General features: G+C 43.4%; 1 protein-coding gene across 4 annotated transcripts in view; it reads left to right on the forward strand.

Moving 5' to 3' along the window:
• Nucleotides 1–19,377, forward strand: part of ttc3 (tetratricopeptide repeat domain 3) — a 166,081-nt gene that overhangs the window by 126,426 nt on the left and 20,278 nt on the right. For 3 of the 4 annotated variants that reach the window (XM_072513225.1, XM_072513228.1, XM_072513226.1), the window contains 7 exons: nucleotides 707–775; nucleotides 3,286–3,435; nucleotides 4,436–4,575; nucleotides 9,451–9,519; nucleotides 9,685–9,781; nucleotides 10,696–10,799; nucleotides 15,383–15,476. In XM_072513225.1, the coding sequence (XP_072369326.1) occupies nucleotides 707–775; nucleotides 3,286–3,435; nucleotides 4,436–4,575; nucleotides 9,451–9,519; nucleotides 9,685–9,781; nucleotides 10,696–10,799; nucleotides 15,383–15,476 (723 nt within the window). The remainder of the gene's footprint in view (nucleotides 1–706; nucleotides 776–3,285; nucleotides 3,436–4,435; nucleotides 4,576–9,450; nucleotides 9,520–9,684; nucleotides 9,782–10,695; nucleotides 10,800–15,382; nucleotides 15,477–19,377) is intronic. The other variant, XM_072513227.1, reaches the window with a different exon arrangement.

Consider the following 19,377-nt stretch of genomic DNA (forward strand, 5'->3'; position numbering starts at 1 on the left):
ATATTGCCATTCCTTCTCTGTTGTTGAGGCAAAATCCTGGAACTCCATCCCTAACAGCACAGTGGCTGTACCTACACCCCAGGGACTGCAGCTGTTCATGAGGGCAACTCACGACCACTTTCTGAAGGGCAACTAGGGATGCGCAATAAATGCTGGCCTAACCAGCGACACCCAGATCTCTTAAATTATTTTTTTTTAAACTTGTCAGTTCAAGTCACCATATTACAAAAAATATATCAATACTTTTGAGTATTGTGCACAGAACAGAAATAAGACTGGCTCCAAATGTAAAGGCAATCAGCAATAACAAAAGTAGAATCCTTCGTGCACAGCCTGTTTGGCCCATCGAGTCTACACCAACCCTCTGAAAGAGTACTCTACCTAGGCCCACTCCCCCGCCCTTTCCCCATTACCCCCACGCATTGATCATGACCAACCAACCCACTGCACACCTTTGGACACTAAGGGCAATTTATCATGGCCAATCCACCTAACCTGCACATCCTTGGACTGTAGGAGGAAACTGGAGAACCTGGATGAAACCCACGCAGAAACGGAGAACCTGGGTCCCTGGCACTGAGACAGCAGTGCTAACCACCATGCCACCGTGCTGCCTAAAGATTAGAAATCTTTAACTCAAATAACATATCTTCCCAAACAAAATTCAGTTCTGATTTTTAAAAATACTTTTCTGATTTTGCTGCAGGCGCATCAGGAATCTTTATCTAATGCCAAAATCAATACTGATCCTTTTCAACCATTTGAGAATCAACAGGTAAGTGTTGAAAAAAAGCTTGCATTTATATAGTGCCTTTTCACAGATTTGGGAGATTCCCCAAACTTCTTGCAACTTTTTCTTTGTATTGGTAAACATAGGAAATAAGGTAGAATTTTAAGTGGGTTTAATTTAATATTTCTGTGCCTGGAAGGTAAAACCTAGAGTTATATTCATGCTTGTCAAAGATGTTTCTGTGTGTGGGGGTTGGTTTCAATTCCAGCTGTGATTCTATTGTGCTACAAGAGGGTTATGGTGTGAAGAGTAAATAGAAGTCATTGCTTAGCAACAGCAGGTCGTTTTCCAGAGGGAAGGGCCTTCCTTTGTTTGTGCTTTTAACTGGAAGTCAGAGCAGTTAGGAGATAGGACACTGGAGAGTTAACAGCTCTCAACTGTGCCAGGAGAAGCTGGGAGGACAAGGGAGTTGCAAAGATGCAGGCTTCCTAAGGAACAAAATACAATCCAGATAACCAGGGAATTGGGACAACAATAATTTCTCAAGATGACTAAAGTTAAGTGAACAGAGACCAAGGTATTGTTCAGAAGAATTCAGAGAAGAGTAAACATAGTGTTCTGAGTTAAAGAGACGATTGCAGGAACCAGATTTAATATGGTTCAGCAGACTTCAGAGGTAAATTAAACATCTGTTGCCATTTTAATACAATCTGGGAATCGAAAGTTAAAGCAAGGTGAACAGTTTGTACAGCAATCAAGACAAAGAAATCTTAAAGGAGGCAGTGTAAATCTTGGGCTATATTCGCTTTTAAAAGTGGAGTAGAAGCTCTGTTTAAAAGAGTCATTTGTAAAACCTGGACTGGATTTCAGAATGCAAACACTAACGAAAAGCATTATTGTGAGAAGATTTCTGGGAATGGAGTTTGGAATCTCTCGTGTGACAATCGGCTGGGGCAATCCTGAGGAGAAAACCACAGACACTAACTTGGGTTCAGAGCAGTGTGTGTGCATTTGACCACAGCTAACCTGTGATTAAAATAACTTTTTGTTAGTGAGACCGTTGTAGTGTAAGATGTACTTTGTAATCTGTGTAAATCTTAAAATCTGCATGTATTTATTAAGCTACGGGAGGGGTGAAGGACTGTAGTATTATAATCCAAATTATACATAGAAAATAGGACCAGGAGGAGGCCCTGCGACCGTTCAAGCCATTCATTATGATCATGGCTGATCATCCACCTCTATAGTCTAATCCCGACTTCCCCCATATTCTTTGATCCCCTTCGCCCCAAGTGCCATATTTAACTCCTCCTTGAAAACATGCAATGTTTGGCTTCAACTACTTTCTGTGGTAGCGAATTCCATGGGCTGACCTCTCTCTGATTGAAGATGATCTCAGAAACTGCAATGAGATAAAGGAGTAGATAACCTGTTTTTTTGATATTAGTTGAGGGATAAACCCTGCTTTGGAAATGGTTGGAAGATATTTCTCCTGCAGTCTCAATAAACATGCGAATTAGGAGCAGGTGTAGGCCATTCAGCCACCCAGGCCATTCAGTGGGAGCACGCCTGACCTGATTATGGCCTCAACTCCATATTCCGATTTTGGTTTAATGTGTCACCTAGAAGACAAACTTTCCAACAGTGAGAGTGCAGACTTCCCTCAGTACTACTCTGAAGTATCAGCCTTGATTATGTGCTCAAGTCTCTGGATGAGGCTTGAAACCATGATTTTCTGAGCTCAAGGTGAGAGTTTAACTACAAGTTGCACGATTCCAACACCTATACCATATGAGCTGCTAAATAACCTAGAGTCATACATGTTTACAGCATGGAAACAGGCCCTTCAGCCCAGCTGTTCCATGCCGCCCAGTTTCTATCACTAAGCTAGTCCCAGTTGCCTGCATTTGGCCCATATCCCTTTATACGCACCCTGCCCATGTAACAAGTGAACTGCTTTATAGAGCTTGATAATAAATCTAATCATTTGTTGTTTGGTGTCACCAGTAGAGTTTACACCATTTGGAGTATTGTAAGCAGTTTTGCCCCGTATCTAAGGAAGGATGTGCTGGCCTTGGAAAGGATCCAGAGGAGGTTCACAACAATGATCCCTGAAATGAAGAGCTTGTCATATGAGGAACGGTTGAGCACTCTGTGTCTGTACTTGTTGGAGTTTAGAAGGATGAAGGGGGATCTTATTGAAACTTACAGGATACAGCGAGGCCTGGATAGAGTGGACGTGGAGAGGATGTTTCCACTTAGGACACCATCTCAGACTAAAGGGAAGATCCTTTAAAGCAGAGATGAGGAGGAATTTCCTCAGCCAGAGGATAGTGAATCTGTGGAACTCTTTGCCGCAGAAGGCTGTGGAGGCCAAGTCACTGAGTATCTTTAAGACAGAGATAGATAGGTTCTTGATTAATAAGGGGATCAGGCGTATGGGGAGAAGGCAGGAGAATGGGGATGAGAAAATATCAGCCATGATTGAATGGCGGAGCAGACTCGATTGGCCGAGTGGCATAATTCTGTTCCTATGTCTTATGGTCTTATAACAGGGTGATATTTTGAGGATTGAGAAAGAGCACAATGTTCTGCAGAAGCATCTGCAAGAAGCAGAAGAAAAATACGACCAGCTTGCGGTTCGCAGCACCAAGGAAATTGCGGCACTTGAAAAAAAGATGTCTGCATTCATAAAGAAAAATGAGGTACTTGCAGAATTCTTCTACCTGGAATTGGAATTTTAAAACTTACATCTGCAACCACATCATTAGCAAATCTATGCTGGATTGCTTCCTCCTGCCTGCTGTGTCAATGATGTCTCAGTTTTGCACCTCCACTCCTTGGCCTGTACTGCTCTAATTAATTTCACGTCTATTTTCTAAATTGTCCTTTGTTTCTGTTTCAATTTCAACTTGAAATAAAAATATGCTGCGTTAAAAATTGATTAGGGATCATTTTAATATTGGGTCTGAATTATATCTGCAGACTGTGCTGGAAATGTCCCCCCTGCATTTGAACGTTGTTTATCTCAAGCCTATACAATAGGTCTTAATTCCCTGAAGTAGATTTTAAATATGATGGTGTAAAGCCACCTGATTTTACATTACTATTAAAGTCAGTAGAAATACAAAAACGTTAAAAAAGCGAGATTAAAAATGGGCTGTAAATTTGCTATAATCAGTTTTACACTATTGCATAGCACTACTGCACTATTGGGGGCGGCACAGTAGTTAGCACTGCTGCCTCACAGCTCCAGGGTCCCGGGTTCAATTCCGGCCTCATGTGACTGTGTGGAGTTTGCACTTTGTCCCCGTGTATGCGTGGGTTTCCTCCGGATGCTCCGGTTTCCTCCCACTGTCCAAAGATGTGCAGGTTAGGTGAATTGGCCATGCTAAATTGCCCCTTAGTGTCCAAAAGATTAGGTGGGGTTACTGGGTTACAGGGATAGGGTGGAGACGTGGGCTTAAGTAGAATGCTGTTTCCAAGGCCAGGTGCAGACTCGAAGGGCCGAATGGCCTTCTGCACTGTAAATTCTATGACTCATAGTGTTTAAAATCTACCCTTGTGTGACCATGAGCAGTCAACTAGCAAAATAGTATAAAAGTCTTGTATATAGAATGAACTGCCTGTTATTTGTTAATTTAAAAAAGCACTTGGTAGACAAAGCATTGTGGAGATGTGCTAATTTGGAAAGTCTCTCCGCAGCTGCTAAAATCTGAGCTTGACTTGCTACGCCAAGACCTGGAGAGTGAAATCAAGAAAAGTCAGCAAGAAAAGCGAGAAAATAATGAAAACTTAAAGATACTGAAATCAAAAGTGAAATCTCTTGCTGATCTCAATGTAATGTAAGTAAAAATTTTGATCCAAGATTTACATAGTTTAAATAGTTGCCAGCATTTTGCTGACATGAGGCATACTGAAGCTAGCTGATTTATCTGTACCTATATGGACCAATTGCATACTTAACAGAAACTATTCTCTCCTTACATTGAGAAGGAAGAGCCCTTGTTTTTGTAGCCTTGGAGGTTTCTAGATGAGGATTACACATTTAGTTTTCTGCACATGGGATTTAGACCTATTAAGTTTTCAAAATGATTAAAATAAATTACTAAGTTGCTTCAAGCAAATTAATCACAAAAACAAAACGTTCCAATGTCATCAGACGTACATTTCAAAATTCTGTCTAAGCAGGGAAGTCATGAAGAAAGTTTTCATGGAAAGAATTTCTTTTCTTTAAATATATTTATAGTGTCCAATTCATTTTTTCCAATTAAGGGGCAATTTAGCATGACCAATCCACCTAGCCTGCACATCTTTGAGTTGTGGGGGTGAAACCCATGCAAACACGGGGAGAATGTGCAAGCGCCACATTTGCACAGTGACCCAGAGCCGGGATCGAGCCTGGGACCTCGGCGCCGTGAGGCAGCAGGGCTTCATGGAAAGAATAACAGGTTTAAAGAATATTACATTGAAAGCTATTACAGTGGTTATTCGCGTACTTCGGGGTTCAGGAGACGATTGGATCTCTTTCTGGAGCAGAGCAAAATTGTATTCCGTTATATTGAGGTGGATAGCGACAGACTTATTGGATTGTGTCTCTTTTGCTGTTTCAAAACATTATTTTTTATCTCTTATGACTAAGGCTCATGGGGAATCAGAATAGTACCCGATTACCTCACCGACATCATTAAAAAGGATGGTATGAATGTAAGATCTTAAAGTGGAAGGTCGAATTATTTTCAATAGGCCTGTGAAGTAATAGTGTCACAGACAGGAGAGAGAGGGAAATGTAAACTCCCTATTTTCTCACCATAAACAGAGGTGTTTTAATTTTTGAAACCAGCTCTGGCATGTTTCCCCAAACCCTCTGCGAGGTCAATTTGTAAAGTGACTCGCAGCAAACTTTATTTAAAGTTAAAACAGAAGTATAGTTTATTCATACGTTGAAACCAGGAAGATGGTTGCACCTTCTCACCACAAGCTCACAATAAGAAGAAAGGAAAGAGGAGTTTGAACCGCAGATATGACTATCTGTTCACATGATTGCCAGAGTTCAGAAAGTCAAAGTTCAGTGAGGGTTCCTTCGTGGAAGAATTACAGTTCCGGCAGGTTCCGCTAGCTGAAGCAGGAGTTGCATAATTCCTTTAAAGTTGATGGTGCAGTGAGATGAGGTTGGTGTGCAGAGACTGGGTCTGCCAGCAGTTGATGGCAGGAATATTCCAGCGAAGCAGGCTTCGATGCAGGCTGTTAATCATCCTGGAGTCATGGTGGGATATTTTCTGGTTGGAGGTTAATCAGTAGACTGAGTTGAGTCTAGAAATGTAATATTTAAACTTTCCAAAGACCAGAAGCTTGAGTCATGTCATGTTGCCCATTAATGAATCAATTGCAGACTAATGTGCCGTTTCCATGCCTCTGGTCAAAATTCATTGTTTACCTTAGGAGATAGATGGTGGCTATTAGCACCTCTACACGTGCAACATGTTTTGATTGCTCTCCCTTTGTTGTAGGACCAGGCTGGGGGGGGACAGAACATCTGCTGATCTCTGGTTTCGTTGATTGTAATGTGTCCTCACAACGAGAGGTGTGAGATTCCACAAGGACAAGTGTTGAGCTTTTGTCCTATAATTGCTGTTGACAATTTCCAAAACATTTAGCCAGCTTGTGAATCATGCGACCTGTAGCAACAAAGTTAATTTTCTAAATAAGCGTAAATAGTAAGGCTTGATTTAAATAGTTTATAATACCATAAGAAATAGGAACAGAAGTAGGCCACTCAGCCCATCAAGTCTGCTCCGTTATTCAATGAGATCATGACTGACTTGATATGATAATCCTCAACTTCACTTTCTTGCTTTATCCCCATAAGCCTGGATTCCCATACTGATTAAAAATCTCTCTATCTCAGCTTTGAACATACTTAATGACCCAGCCTCTACAGCTCTCTGAGGTAAAGAATTCCACAGATTCACTACCCTTTTGAGAAAATAAATTCCTCCTAATTTCTATCTCAAATGGGCAACCAATTACTCTGTTTATGATCTCTACTACATCTTAGGGACATTACAGTAGCAAACTAAATAGTTTTTCTGTTTATGAAATGTACAAATTTGTCATAAGTTTCAGTTTAATTAGTGAATCCAGCTAAAGGAGATTAGTGGTTTTTAAATATAATATTGAATATACTATCAACCTGAAGCGTTAATTCCATTTCTCTCTTCACAGATGCTGTTTGACCAGATGAGTATGTCCAGCATCCTCTGTTTTTATTTCAGATTTCCAGCATCTGCAGTATTTTGCTTTTTGTATTGTTGTTTTGTGCAACTTAACACTAGCCCAGTTAGCCTAATATGAGTAGTAGAATCTATTATTAAGGACATGGTAACAGGACATTTAGAAAATCACAATATGGAAGGAACTTTTGAGGGTGTAACTAACAGAATTTAATTCTATGGATAATGCAGTGTATAAGGAGGAACCACTGATGTGGTGTACTCGCATTTTCAAAAAACATTTGATTACGTTCCATAAGAGAGGCAATGGCAAAATTAGGATTCATGGGATTGGGGTTAATATATGAGCACAAATTGAGGAACAGTTAATAGACGGAAAACAAAGTAGGAATACATAGGTTATTTTGGGGTTGGCAGGTTGTAACTAACGGGATATTGCAAGGATTTATATTGGGCCTTAGTATTACTGACTTAGATGAGGAGTGAGTATTATGTCTCGAGGTTTGCTGACGATACAATGTCAGGTGGGGAAGTAAATGATGAGGACAGTGCATGGAGACTGCAGAGGGACATTGGTTGGATGAGTGGACAAGAACATGGCAGGTGAATGCACTGTGGTGAAGTTAGCCACTTTGGTAGGAAAAACTTTTAAAAAGCAAAGATTTTTTGAATGTTAGGAGAGTAAAAAAATATTCCGTGGGACCTGGCCACCCTTGTGTATGGTAAATAATATGTAACAGTTATTGAAAAGGGGTTGGAGCATAAGTAAAGAAACCTTACTACAATTATACATGGCATTGGTGAGTCCACACCTAAAGTATTAAATGCAGTTTTGGTCTCCATAGCAAAGGAAGCACACTTCCCCGAGAAGGAGTTCCGCAAAGGTTCTTGGGATGTATAATTTTTCTATGAAGAGACATTGAGTAAACCTGGCCCATATTTCCTAGAGTTTAGAAGGATGAGAGGTGATCGAATTGAAACATATACAATTCTTAAGAAGCTTGACAGGGTAGATGCTGGAGGATTGCTCCCTGGTTGTGGAATCTAGAACACTGGGGTCATAGTCTCAAAATAAGGTGTTGGCCATCTCTGACTAAGGCGAGGAGAGATTTCCTCACAGAGGGATGTGAATGTATCCATCCTAGAGAGTTGTGGAAATTCAGTGTTTGGGTATGTTTAAGACAGATATCTGGGTACTAAGGGAATTAAGAAATATTGGGTACAGTGCAGGTAGGTGGAGTTGAGGTGAAAGATCAGCCCTGATCTTGTTGAATGGTGGACAAGGCTTGAATGGCCAAAAGGGCATTTCCAACCCCTATTTCTTGTGTATCACTGTTATTCCCAGGACAAAATTAATATCTCTTCTTAGACAATCCCTTGGGATTGCGGATAACTTGGTTCCACTCCAGTTTAATGGATTCTGTGATAACTGATGAGTCCAATGCGCAACCTACAGTCTCTATCCCACGCAGGGCAGGTTGGTGCTTGAAGAGTAAGGCAAATGAGGCGTTTGGACGTTTGTGCACTCTCTCTTCGCCTCACCTCAGTAAGCTCCCAACATTGCCTCTTTGTGTTTGGTGCCTTCCCATATAAACCATCTCCTTTTCATCGGTCGCAAACCAAGGACTCCCATGAGTCGGCAAGATGTTTGACTTCTTCAGGGATGCTTTGAGGACATCCCTAAAGCGCTGACTCCTGGGAGCCTCCTGCCATGACTGAGTTCCAAGCTGAACGGTTGCTTCAGCAGTCTGGTGTAGGTGTATGAAAGACATGTCTTGCCAATGAAGCTGATTTTGCGTGTATAGCGCCTCAATGCTGGCAAATTGGCTTGGGAGAGGACATTGTTTTTGGACCACCTTTCTTGCCACCGGATTTGGTGGATTAATCCATTAATAGTCATTTGGTTGTACACAACTTGGATATTACTGAAAAGAGAGACCTGTTGCTGAAGGTTTTTGTCTTGCACTCATCAAGACAAACTCAAGAATGCCAAATTTCAAATGATCGCAAATTATACTAGAGAGTCAAGTTGGCAAACAATCAACACCTTTCGCCTGCAGTACATTAATAAAATTAATGTAGTCTGAAATCAAGTGACTAAACAACTTATTAACTGGAAAAATCATGTACTAGCCGCAATTCATGCCTACATGCAGCAATCGAAGTCCCATATGAATGGCAGTTTTATGTTTTTAAGACTTGTTGAATCCTTCCAATTTTTCTGTTTTCTTTACATTATTTGGTCTGTCGACAACCTTTCCAAAGCCTTTGCTTTTGCTTTGCTTTAAGCAGATTCTAGGTGTTCAATTTATTATGTCCTCCTTTGATCAACACCAACTCTTTTCCTGGTCTGGCCACTGATTTGGTGCCACTTAGAATAACTTTATGATTAGAAACTCGAGAGGACTTGTGTCCTGTGCTGCAGTTAAAACATGCCCGATGTTTTATCTTAAACTTGTAATGTCCTTTTCCTTATTTCCCCTGAAGGTACACTGAGCATATTCAAGCAAATGAACAACTTTATGAAAAGCGTTCTCAAGAATTTGAGGAATTGAGGCAAGTCTTTTTTTTGAGGGCTCCCAGCAAAGGTTTCTGAAATACGTGATTGACTACTGCACTTGTATATAAAAGGATAAATAAAAATCGAAAATGATTAAACGTTCCTTTATGCCACTTTAAAAAATAATATATATATATATATTATTTTTGTTGAATCCTTAGTAATCAGTCATCAAGAGAAAAGAAAAGACTGGAAGATGCCATTAAAAAGAGTGTGGATGTGTACCAAGAAACTAAGAAAAGAGCCAATGATGCAGAGGTAGAGACTTTAATTTTCAATTTTTTCTGTTTTTTAATCCACTTCTGAAGCCAGTGACTGGTGCCTGGTTACAACTGCACAGGAGCCCACTGGTATTGTTTCCAAGTACAGGTCTGGACAATGAGTTTCAGCAGATCATTCAAATGGGAGAGGCAGATGAGGGCAAATGCACAGTTTAGTTGGCTTGACCACTGCGCTTGAAGCCAGATGCATTTGGATTTCAGCAGGATTCACTCAGACTTTCAGCCTTCGATGATGGCTAAATTTGTACCATGTCTTAAAAGAGAACAGTGCAATGCTTCCACTCCTCGCAGTTCGACAGTAAGTTACGAATTGCAGTTTACCCAGTGAGATGTTTCTCTCTCCCCATACCAGCCTTTTCTCATCATATGTTACAAACCCAGTCCTCTTTCCCCTGCCTTCCAGCCAGGGATACTGGGTTTTAATCTGAAGAACTGATTTGCTGCTTTCAATCTCCTTTTTCGCCAAAATCAACTGTAGTGCTCTCAATGTACCTAACCCACAACAAATTAAGCGTTTCAAAGGTTCTTCACCTCCCAAACTTTAAAACTGCATTGTATCGTATTGTCCATTAAGCTATTGGAGGAACCAATAAAGGTCTGCAGTTCAAACATTACAGTTCTGTGGTTTAATAACAACAATTGTTGGCAAACATCAGAGGACCTAGTTTCATTCAGACATTATTATTAAAGTTGAGAACAAACGGTGATCTTTAATTAGTAAGAACCAGAAAATACCCATCTTGTGTAGCTTTGAAGTTTGTCTTATTGCTGTTTTATGGGATTCTTTTCCCTCAAGGCAAGTAAACTCTATTTGATTGAAATTTTATTTGTCGTTTTTTTTTTTAGTTTTTCATCCCTCAATTATATTGTCTCTTCCCTCATTTTGCTCAGGTGTCTGCACTGGAAAGCTGGAGGAACACACAATTGTTTTTCCATTACAGAGCCGCTGAAGACGCAAAAGGTTTTCTAGATAAAATGAAAGCAACAGCTGCCAGGTGAGTCGGAAATGTGTCTGATTTACAACACTCTGGTGAGAGCCGCTTTTTGTTTTCCCTCCCGTTTACCAGTTTCCCCACAAGTTAAGTAGAGGTTGAGAAAGGCCTTTATCCAGCAAAAAAAAGAAACCCGTGTTCCCCAATCGTTCTGGCATCCAGTTGGTTAAACAATTACAAGATTTTCACCTTTCAAGGTTATGTCAAAGCACAAACATTTATTTTAAACGAGATCAAGCAATTGGTTTAAAAACTTAAATAAACAAAGTTGATTCAATACATAACAAGATTAGATGCAGATTGCAGTGCAAATGCTGTACGGCAACTGCACTTTTGGGAGTTTGCGGGAAATCCCAGAGAACCATATTTGCAGTAATAAATCTTCGTCTTGAATTTCAGCTCAGAGTTGTTGAACTGGAGTCCAAGGTGCTGCTGTTGTGGGGCCTCAGGGAAGGGGAGAGTTACCAGAACACTTGAATCCAGGAGGCAGTCATGCATCAGGTTAAGTAATGGTCAAGGACAGGAGGTTGTGATTGAGAGTTAGGTAAGTAAGGGGACCCCAGGTGCAGCACGCGTAGAATCTTAGCTTTGCACTTAACGGAACAGGTAGAAGATTATTCATGTCTGTGTGAATGAGAGCAGAGTGTGCAGGGTGGTTGAGCAAACTAGCAAACTTGGTAGCACAGCAGTACCAGGGAGTGAAAAGGAATATGATAGTGGTAGATGTACAGGACATGATAGTCAAGGCAATCCTTTTGCAGCTGTGACCAGGAGTTCCAACAGCTCTATTGTCTGCTGAGTGCTAGATTTAAAGATATTTCCTTGTGGCAGTAGTGGGAGGGCATCAAGTTTTGCAGTGCAGCTAGGTGTCAATGATATAGGTACAGCTAGGAATGAGACTCTGCTGAGAGCTTGAGGAGCTAGGATTGAAATTCAAAAATAGGGTTCCGATTCTTGGGGCACTAACACCAGCATTGGGGAAAGGAGGAGCAGTTCTGTTGATGCAGGTTCCACTTAAACTGGGCTGATGCCACTTCTGGCAAATCAAGTAATTGGGTGTGGGAAGTCACAAAAAACAATTTCAAAAACAGTAAAAACTGCCTTGGATGTTTGAGCAGATTGTTAAATACACACTCCGTATTAGAGAGCTTAATAAAGATAATGGAGCATTAGTAACCAAGATGAAATTGGGGGGAAATAGAAAAAAGTTAAAGCTTAGGTACAACATTTGTGCAAAACATTCACATCCAAACAGTGAATTAATATCACAGATAGAAATGTAAGGGTTTTGAATAGCCAATACGGACACTTGGTTGCAAAGCACTGTTGCTTCACAGCTCCAGGATCCCAGGTTCGATTCCCGCTTGGGTCACTGTCTGTGCGGAGTCTGCACGTTCTCCCCGTGTCTGTGTGGGTTTCCTCCAAGTGCTCCGGTTTCCTCCCACAAGTCCGGAAGTTAGGTGAATTGGACATTCTGAATTCTCCCTCTGTGTACCCGAACAGGCGCCGGAGTGTGGAGACTAGGGGATTTTAACAGTAACTTCATTGCAGTGTTAATGTAAGCCTAGTTGTGACAATAATCAAGATTATTATTGAGTGGGTAGCACGGTGGCGCAGTGGGTTCACCCTGTTGCCTCACGGCACTGAGGGCCCAGGTTCGATCCCGGCTCTGGGTCACTGTCTGTGCGGAGTTTGCACATCCTCCCCGTGTGTGCGTGGGTTTCCTCCAGGTGCTCCGGTTTCCTCCCACAGTCCAAAGATGTGCAGGTTAGGTGGATTGACCATGATAAATTGCCCTTCCTGTCCAAAATTGCCCTTAGTGTTGGGTGGAGGTGTTGACCTTGGGTGGGGTGCCGGTGCAGACTCGATGGGCCGAATGGCCTCCTGCACTGTAAATTCTATGATAATCTATAATTAACCTAGGACAAAGGTTCGGCACAACATCGTGGGCCGAAGGGCCTGTTCTGTGCTGTATTTTTCTATGTTCTATGTTCTATCACATTTGTGGTTTATTGAATGCATCCAAGATAATTTATAGATTCAGTAAGCTGAGCAACCAACTCCGGAACAAGTCATTTTAGATTAATATTCATAAGTAGGAGTAGGCCATTCAGCCCCTCAATTCTGCTCCATCATTCAGTGAGACCAAAAGATGTAGGAGCAGAAGAAAGCCACTCGGCCCATCGAGTCTGCTCCACCATTCAATGAGATTATGGCTGATCTGATACCCTCAGCTCCACATTCCTGGCTTAGCCTCATTACCTTGGATTCCCTTACTGATTAGAAATCTTGTCTGTCTCAACTTTGAACATACTTAACACTTGGATGATGAGGAGAGGAGATAAAAGATGTTACATCTCTTGTGCTTTCATGGAAAAGTGAGGTCCTGGGGGTGATTGAGAAATGGACCAGGGCATCACAGATGGAATGGTCCCTGCTGAGAAGTGGCAGAAAATGATATGTTGAATGCGGGGAGCTGGTGGTATTGTGGCTGGATTAGTAGTCCAGAGACCCAGCGTCATGCTCTGGGGTCCCGGGTTTAAATCCTACCGTGGCAGATGGTGAAATTTGAATACAATTTTAAAAAGTCTAAACGTTGCCATGAAAACATTGTCAATTGTCGTTAAAACCCATCTGGTTCACTAATATCCTTTAGGGAAGGAAATCTGTCCTCACCTGGCCTACTTGTGACTCCAGATCCACGGCAATGTGGTTGACTCTTCTATTGCCCATACGAAGGCACTGATACTGGCCCAGCCAGTAATGGCCACATCCCATGACGAATAAAAAAAAAATAGAGAGGCAGGTGGAAGGCAACAATGGGGAATGCTAGTGTGGTTCTCAGGGAGGGGAAGGGATGAGAACAGAAGTGTGGGAAATGTGCAGGAAATTTTCGATCTCTTTGCTTAATAGATGTTGGGGTTTAATATCGAAGTGATCCTAGACCCAAACTCTCCTCCCAGGTGAATCCGTAATTTACATATGTTTCTTCGATCCAGCATACTGTATTCCCTGCTCGCAGTGTGGTCTCCTCTGCACTGCGGAGACCAAGCACAGATTGTTTCATGCAATACTGTACAAGATTGCTAATTAACTCTGCCTCATTGCACAATGACCTATAAGGGAGTCATGGTACAGCAGACAAGCAGCAAAGTGGAGTTAAGGTCACAATCCGATCCGTACTAGCTGCAGTGAATGTGACTCTGGAGTTGAGGTAAGCGTGGTGGTATAGGGAAGTGGGGGAAGAGACGTATTGCTGTGTCTTGTTTCCCTTACTAGTTGGACATATTGAATCCACTAAAACTCCTAGGTCTCTCGCCTTGTGCTTAGCTGTACAGCACCATTCATGCTTGTCGCCACTCCATTTCATCTACCATTGTCCTGTCCACTTAAATACTTTATTCAGCCCATTTATTAATTTCTCTAGGCTGTCTTCCAAATTCACTAGTCCGACTCTTTTTGGTATCATCATCAAATTTGGACCATTTGCATTCCCCCTGTTTTGTCTCCTTTGTACAGTTGACCCTCATCTTGGCCTTGTCTTGAGGGTGGCACAGTGACGCAGTGGTTAGCACTGTTCCCTACGGCTCTGAGGACCCGGGTTCAATCCCGGCCCCGGGTCAATGTCTGTGGAGCTTGCACATTCTCCCCATGTCTGCGTGGGTTTCACCCCCACAACCCAATGATGTGCAGGTTGGGTGAATTGGCCACAGTAAATTACCCCTTAATTGGAAAATAATAATTGGGTACTCTAAATTAATTTTTTTTTAAATCTTGGTCTTGTCTAGCAGATAGAGATTTGAGGGCATGTCAGGGCAGTGGTTGTACTGGAAGCTCAGTGGTCGACGGTTTAAATTCCACTCTGGCGACACATGAAATTAACATCACTAACATCACTCATCAGAACAAAGTGACCATCAAAACTACAGTTTTTGTATGAATATTTTAAAACACATCACTGAATTTGCTAATGCCATTCACGTCTGATCTTAATATAGACATGACTCGAGGGCAGCACGGTGGCACAGTGGTTAGCACAGCTGCCTCATGGCGCCAAAATCCCAGCTTCGACCGCGGCTCTGGGTCACTGTCTGTGTGGAGTTTGCACATTCTCCCCGTGTTTGCGTGGGTTTCGCCCCCACAACCCAAAGATGTGCAGGGTAGGTGGATTGGCCACGCTAAAATTGCCCCTTAATTGGACAAAAATGAATTGGGTGCTCTAAATTTTTAAAAAATATATTTTAAAAAATATATAGAAATAATTCTTAGTCCCCTCTGAATTAGACTAGTAAATCACTTCAGTGTAAAAATGCTTTTCAAAGATGCCTCCTCCCAGGCAATTAGGGGTAGGTTATAAACTCAGCTCTGCCACTGATGACTGCATCATGAGATTAAACAAATAATAAAAGAAAGGATCATTCAAAGCATAATCCTTTTTGATGAGAAATGTCTGAAGATGTGCACACAAACATGCCTATTATGACTTTGAAGAAAGGCCCGACAAGACCTTTCAGTGTAAGTGTTGAAGCAACAGTGCTTGCATTTCAGAGAAAGATCTTGTATCTGAATAGTCTCTCTTTATGCAGCAGCTCAATCTCGGCTATGCCACAACTTCAGATCTTACTTGCGGCTTGGGAATCTTTTCTATTTGCAATCAACCAGCAAATCCGTCAAACTGAGGTGAGTTTGTCTTGGATTTGGCACAACTGCAACTTTTGTTCGACGGTGTCCTGGTACCTTCATAAATACAATTACCAAACACAAAATAGCCAATTGGAAAAGAATGTTCACTGCACTTGGAATCCTAGAAAGTTGAGAGCACAGAAAGAGTGAGGTCACTTGGCCCATCGCATCTCCAATGGCCAAATGCCTAATCCCACATTTTAGCATTTGGCCAGTCGCTCTGCAGGTTAGGGTTACTTGAGGTTCATATCCATATTTCAAATGAGTTGGGTGGGGGTTTCTGCCCCATCCCTTTCAGGGAGTGACTTCCAGACCCCCGTAACCTCGGGGTGAAAATCATTTTCCTCATCTCCCCTTTAATCTTTCTACCAACACTTTTACATCTTTCCTCATAGCTGCAACTTTCCAATCCTCCATGTCCCCTCTAATGCAATTATATCCTTTCTGTGATGAGATGACCAGAACAGCACAGTACACAAGTTGTGGCCCAAAAATGTTTTCTGTAGTTCCAGCATAACCTCCCTACTCTTGTCTATTCTTGGCTTCGGCTAATATCTGAAAGAATTCCATCTGCTTCCTTAACCACCTTATCAACTTGTCCTGCTACCTTGAGGGACCTGCGGACATTCACTGCAAGATCCCTCTGTTCCTTTACACCTCTCATTGTATATTCCTTTCCCTTGTTTGACCCCCTCAAATACATCACCTCACATTTGTTTGGGTTGAATTTTATTTACCACTTTTCTGCACATCTGAGCTGTCTGTTGATAGCTTCCTGCACTCCACAGTAATCCACTTCCTGCACTCACAGCAATCCTCTCCCTGCACTCACAGCAATTCTCTTCCTGAATTCCGAGCAATCCTCTTCCTGCACTCACAGCAATCCTCTTCTTGCACTCACAGCAATCCTCTTCCTGCACTCACAGCAATCCTCACCCTGCACTCACAGCAGTCCTCACCCTGCATTCCACAGTAATCCTCTTCCTGCATTCCACAGTAATCCTCTTCCTGCACTCAGAGCAATCCTCTTTCTGCACTCACAGCAATCCTCTCCCTGCACTCACAGCAATCCTCTCCCTGCGCTCACAGCAATCCTCTTCCTGCACTCACAGCAATCATCTTCCTGCACTCTCAGAAATCCTCTTCTGCACTCACAGCAATCCTCTCCATGCACTCACAGCAATCCTCTCCATGCACTCACAGCAATCCTCTTCCTGCACTCACAGCAATCCTCTTCCTGCACTCACAGCAATCCTCCTCCTGCACTCACAGCAATCCTCCTCCTGCACTCACAGCAATCCTCTATCAGCACTCACAGCAATCCTCTCCCTGCACTCACAGCAATCTTAACCCTGTACTCACAGCAGTCCTCACCCTGCATTCCACAGTAATCCTCTTCCTGCATTCCACAGTATCCTCTTCCTGCATTCACAGCAATCCTCTTTCTGCACTCACAGCAATCCTCTCCCTGCACTCACAGCAATCCTCTCCCTGCACTCTCAGCAATCCTCTCCCTGCACTCACAGCAATCCTCTCCCTGCAATCACAGCAATCCTCTCCCTGCACTCACAGAAATCCTCTCCCTGCACTCACAGCAATCCTCTCCCTGCACTCACAGCAATCCTCTCCCTGCACTCACAGCAATCCTCTCCCTGCACTCACAGCAATCCTCTCCCTGCACTCACAGCAATCCTCTCCCTGCACTCACAGCAATCCTCTTGCTGCACTCACAGCAATCCTCTTGCTGCACTCACAGCAATCCTCTTGCTGCACTCACAGCAATCCTCTTGCTGCACTCACAGCAATCCTCTTGCTGCACTCACAGCAATCCTCTTCCTGCACTCACAGCAATCCTCTTCCTGCACTCACAGCAATCCTCCTCCTGCACTCACAGCAATCCTCCTCCTGCACTCACAGCAATCCTCTCCCTGCACTCACAACAATCCTCTCCCTGCACTCACAGCAATCCACTTCCTGCACTCACAGCTGTACTCACAGCAATCCTCTCCCTGCACTCACGGCAGTCCTCTCCCTGCGCTCACGGCAGTCCTCTCCCTGCGCTCACGGCAGTCCTCTCCCTGCGCTCACGGCAGTCCTCTCCCTGCGCTCACGGCAGTCCTCTCCCTGCGCTCACGGCAGTCCTCTCCCTGCGCTCACGGCAGTCCTCTCCCTGCGCTCACGGCAGTCTTCTCCCTGCGCTCACTGCAGTCCTCTCCCTGCGCTCACGGCAGTCCTCTCCCTGCGCTCACGGCAATCCTCTCCCTGCGCTCACGGCAATCCTCTCCCTGCGCTCACGGCAATCCTCTCCCTGCGCTCACAGCAATCCTTTCCCTGCGCTCACAGCAATCCTTTCCCTTCGCTCACAGCAATCCTCTCCCTGGTCTCTACAGCAATCCTCTCCCTACACTCTACAGCAATTCTCTCCCAGCTCTCACAGCAATCCTCTCCCTGCACTCACTGCAATCCTCTCCCTGCACTCACTGCAATCCTCTTCCTGCACTCTCAGCAATCCTCTTCCTGCACTAACAGCAATCCTCTCCCTGCACTCATAGCAGCACTCACAGCAATCCTCTCCCTGCACCCACAGCAATCCTCTCCCTGCTCTCTACAGCAATTATCTCCCTGCACTCAATGCAATCCTCTTCCTGCACTCACAGCAATCCTCTTCCTGCACTCGCAGCAATCCCCTTCCTGCACTCGCAGCAATCCCCTTCCTGCACCCACAGTAATCCTCTTCCTGCACCCGCAGCAATCCTCTTCCTGCACCCGCAGCAATCCTCTCAATATATATCCTCCTTGCTATCTACTGCATGGGCAATTTTCTGTGATCTGCAAATCTCTTGGTCATTCATTCCCCTTTGAATTAAATTCAAATTATTTAATATATACCACAAAAAGCAGGGAACCTCGTACTGAGCTGCGGCCCCACACTGGAAACAGCCTTCCAGTCGCAAAAACATCCATAATAATTCCCCTTTGTTTCATGCCACTGCGCCCAATTTTGTATCCTGTTTGCTACATTCTCCACGATCCTATGGGCTATTTTTTTTAAACCAGCTTTCCATATGGAAGGTTGTCGAAAGCCTTGCTAAGAGCAGCACGGTAGGATTGTGGATAGCGCAATTGCTTCACAGCTCCAGGGTCCCAATTTCGATTCCGGCTTGGATCACTGTCTGTGCGGAGTCTGCACATCCTCCCCGTGTGCGCATGGGTTTCCTCCGGGTGCTCCGGTTTCCTCCCACAGTCCAAAGATGTGCAGGTTAGGTGGATTGGCCATGATAAATTGCCCTTAGTGTCCAAAATTGCCCTTAGTGTTGGGTGGGATTACTGGGTTATGGGGATAGGGTGGAGGTGTTGACCTTGGGTAGGGTGCTCTTTCCAAGAGCCGGTGCATACTCGATGGGCTGAATGGCCTCCTTCTGCACTGTAAATTCTATGATAAGATTACATCAACTACACTATCCTCCACAATCCTCTTTGTTACTTCCTCAAAAAATGAATCGTATTAGTCAGACACAAGCTTCCCTTAACCAATCCATGCTGACCCCCCTTGATTAGTCTGTGCCTTTCTAAGTGACAGTTTATCCTGGCCCTCAGAATTGATTCCAATAATTTTCCCACTACCAAGGTCAGACTGTCTGGCCTGCAATTAATTCAATCTATCTGTTGCTCCATTTTTAAGCAATGGTACAACATTATCAGTCCTCCAGAACCTCGCCTGTATCTGATGATGATGTGAAAATGATGGTCAGGCCCTGCACAGTTTCCTCCCTGGCTTCTTTTAACAGACTGGGGTACATTTCACCCAGCCCTGGTCATTTATCCACTTTCAAGGATACTAATCCCCTTAATACTTCCTCTCTCCCTATGTTTATCACATCCAATACATAACATTTCT

Source organism: Scyliorhinus torazame, chromosome 8, assembly GCF_047496885.1.
Source record: "Scyliorhinus torazame isolate Kashiwa2021f chromosome 8, sScyTor2.1, whole genome shotgun sequence".
Lineage (NCBI taxonomy): Eukaryota > Metazoa > Chordata > Chondrichthyes > Carcharhiniformes > Scyliorhinidae > Scyliorhinus > Scyliorhinus torazame.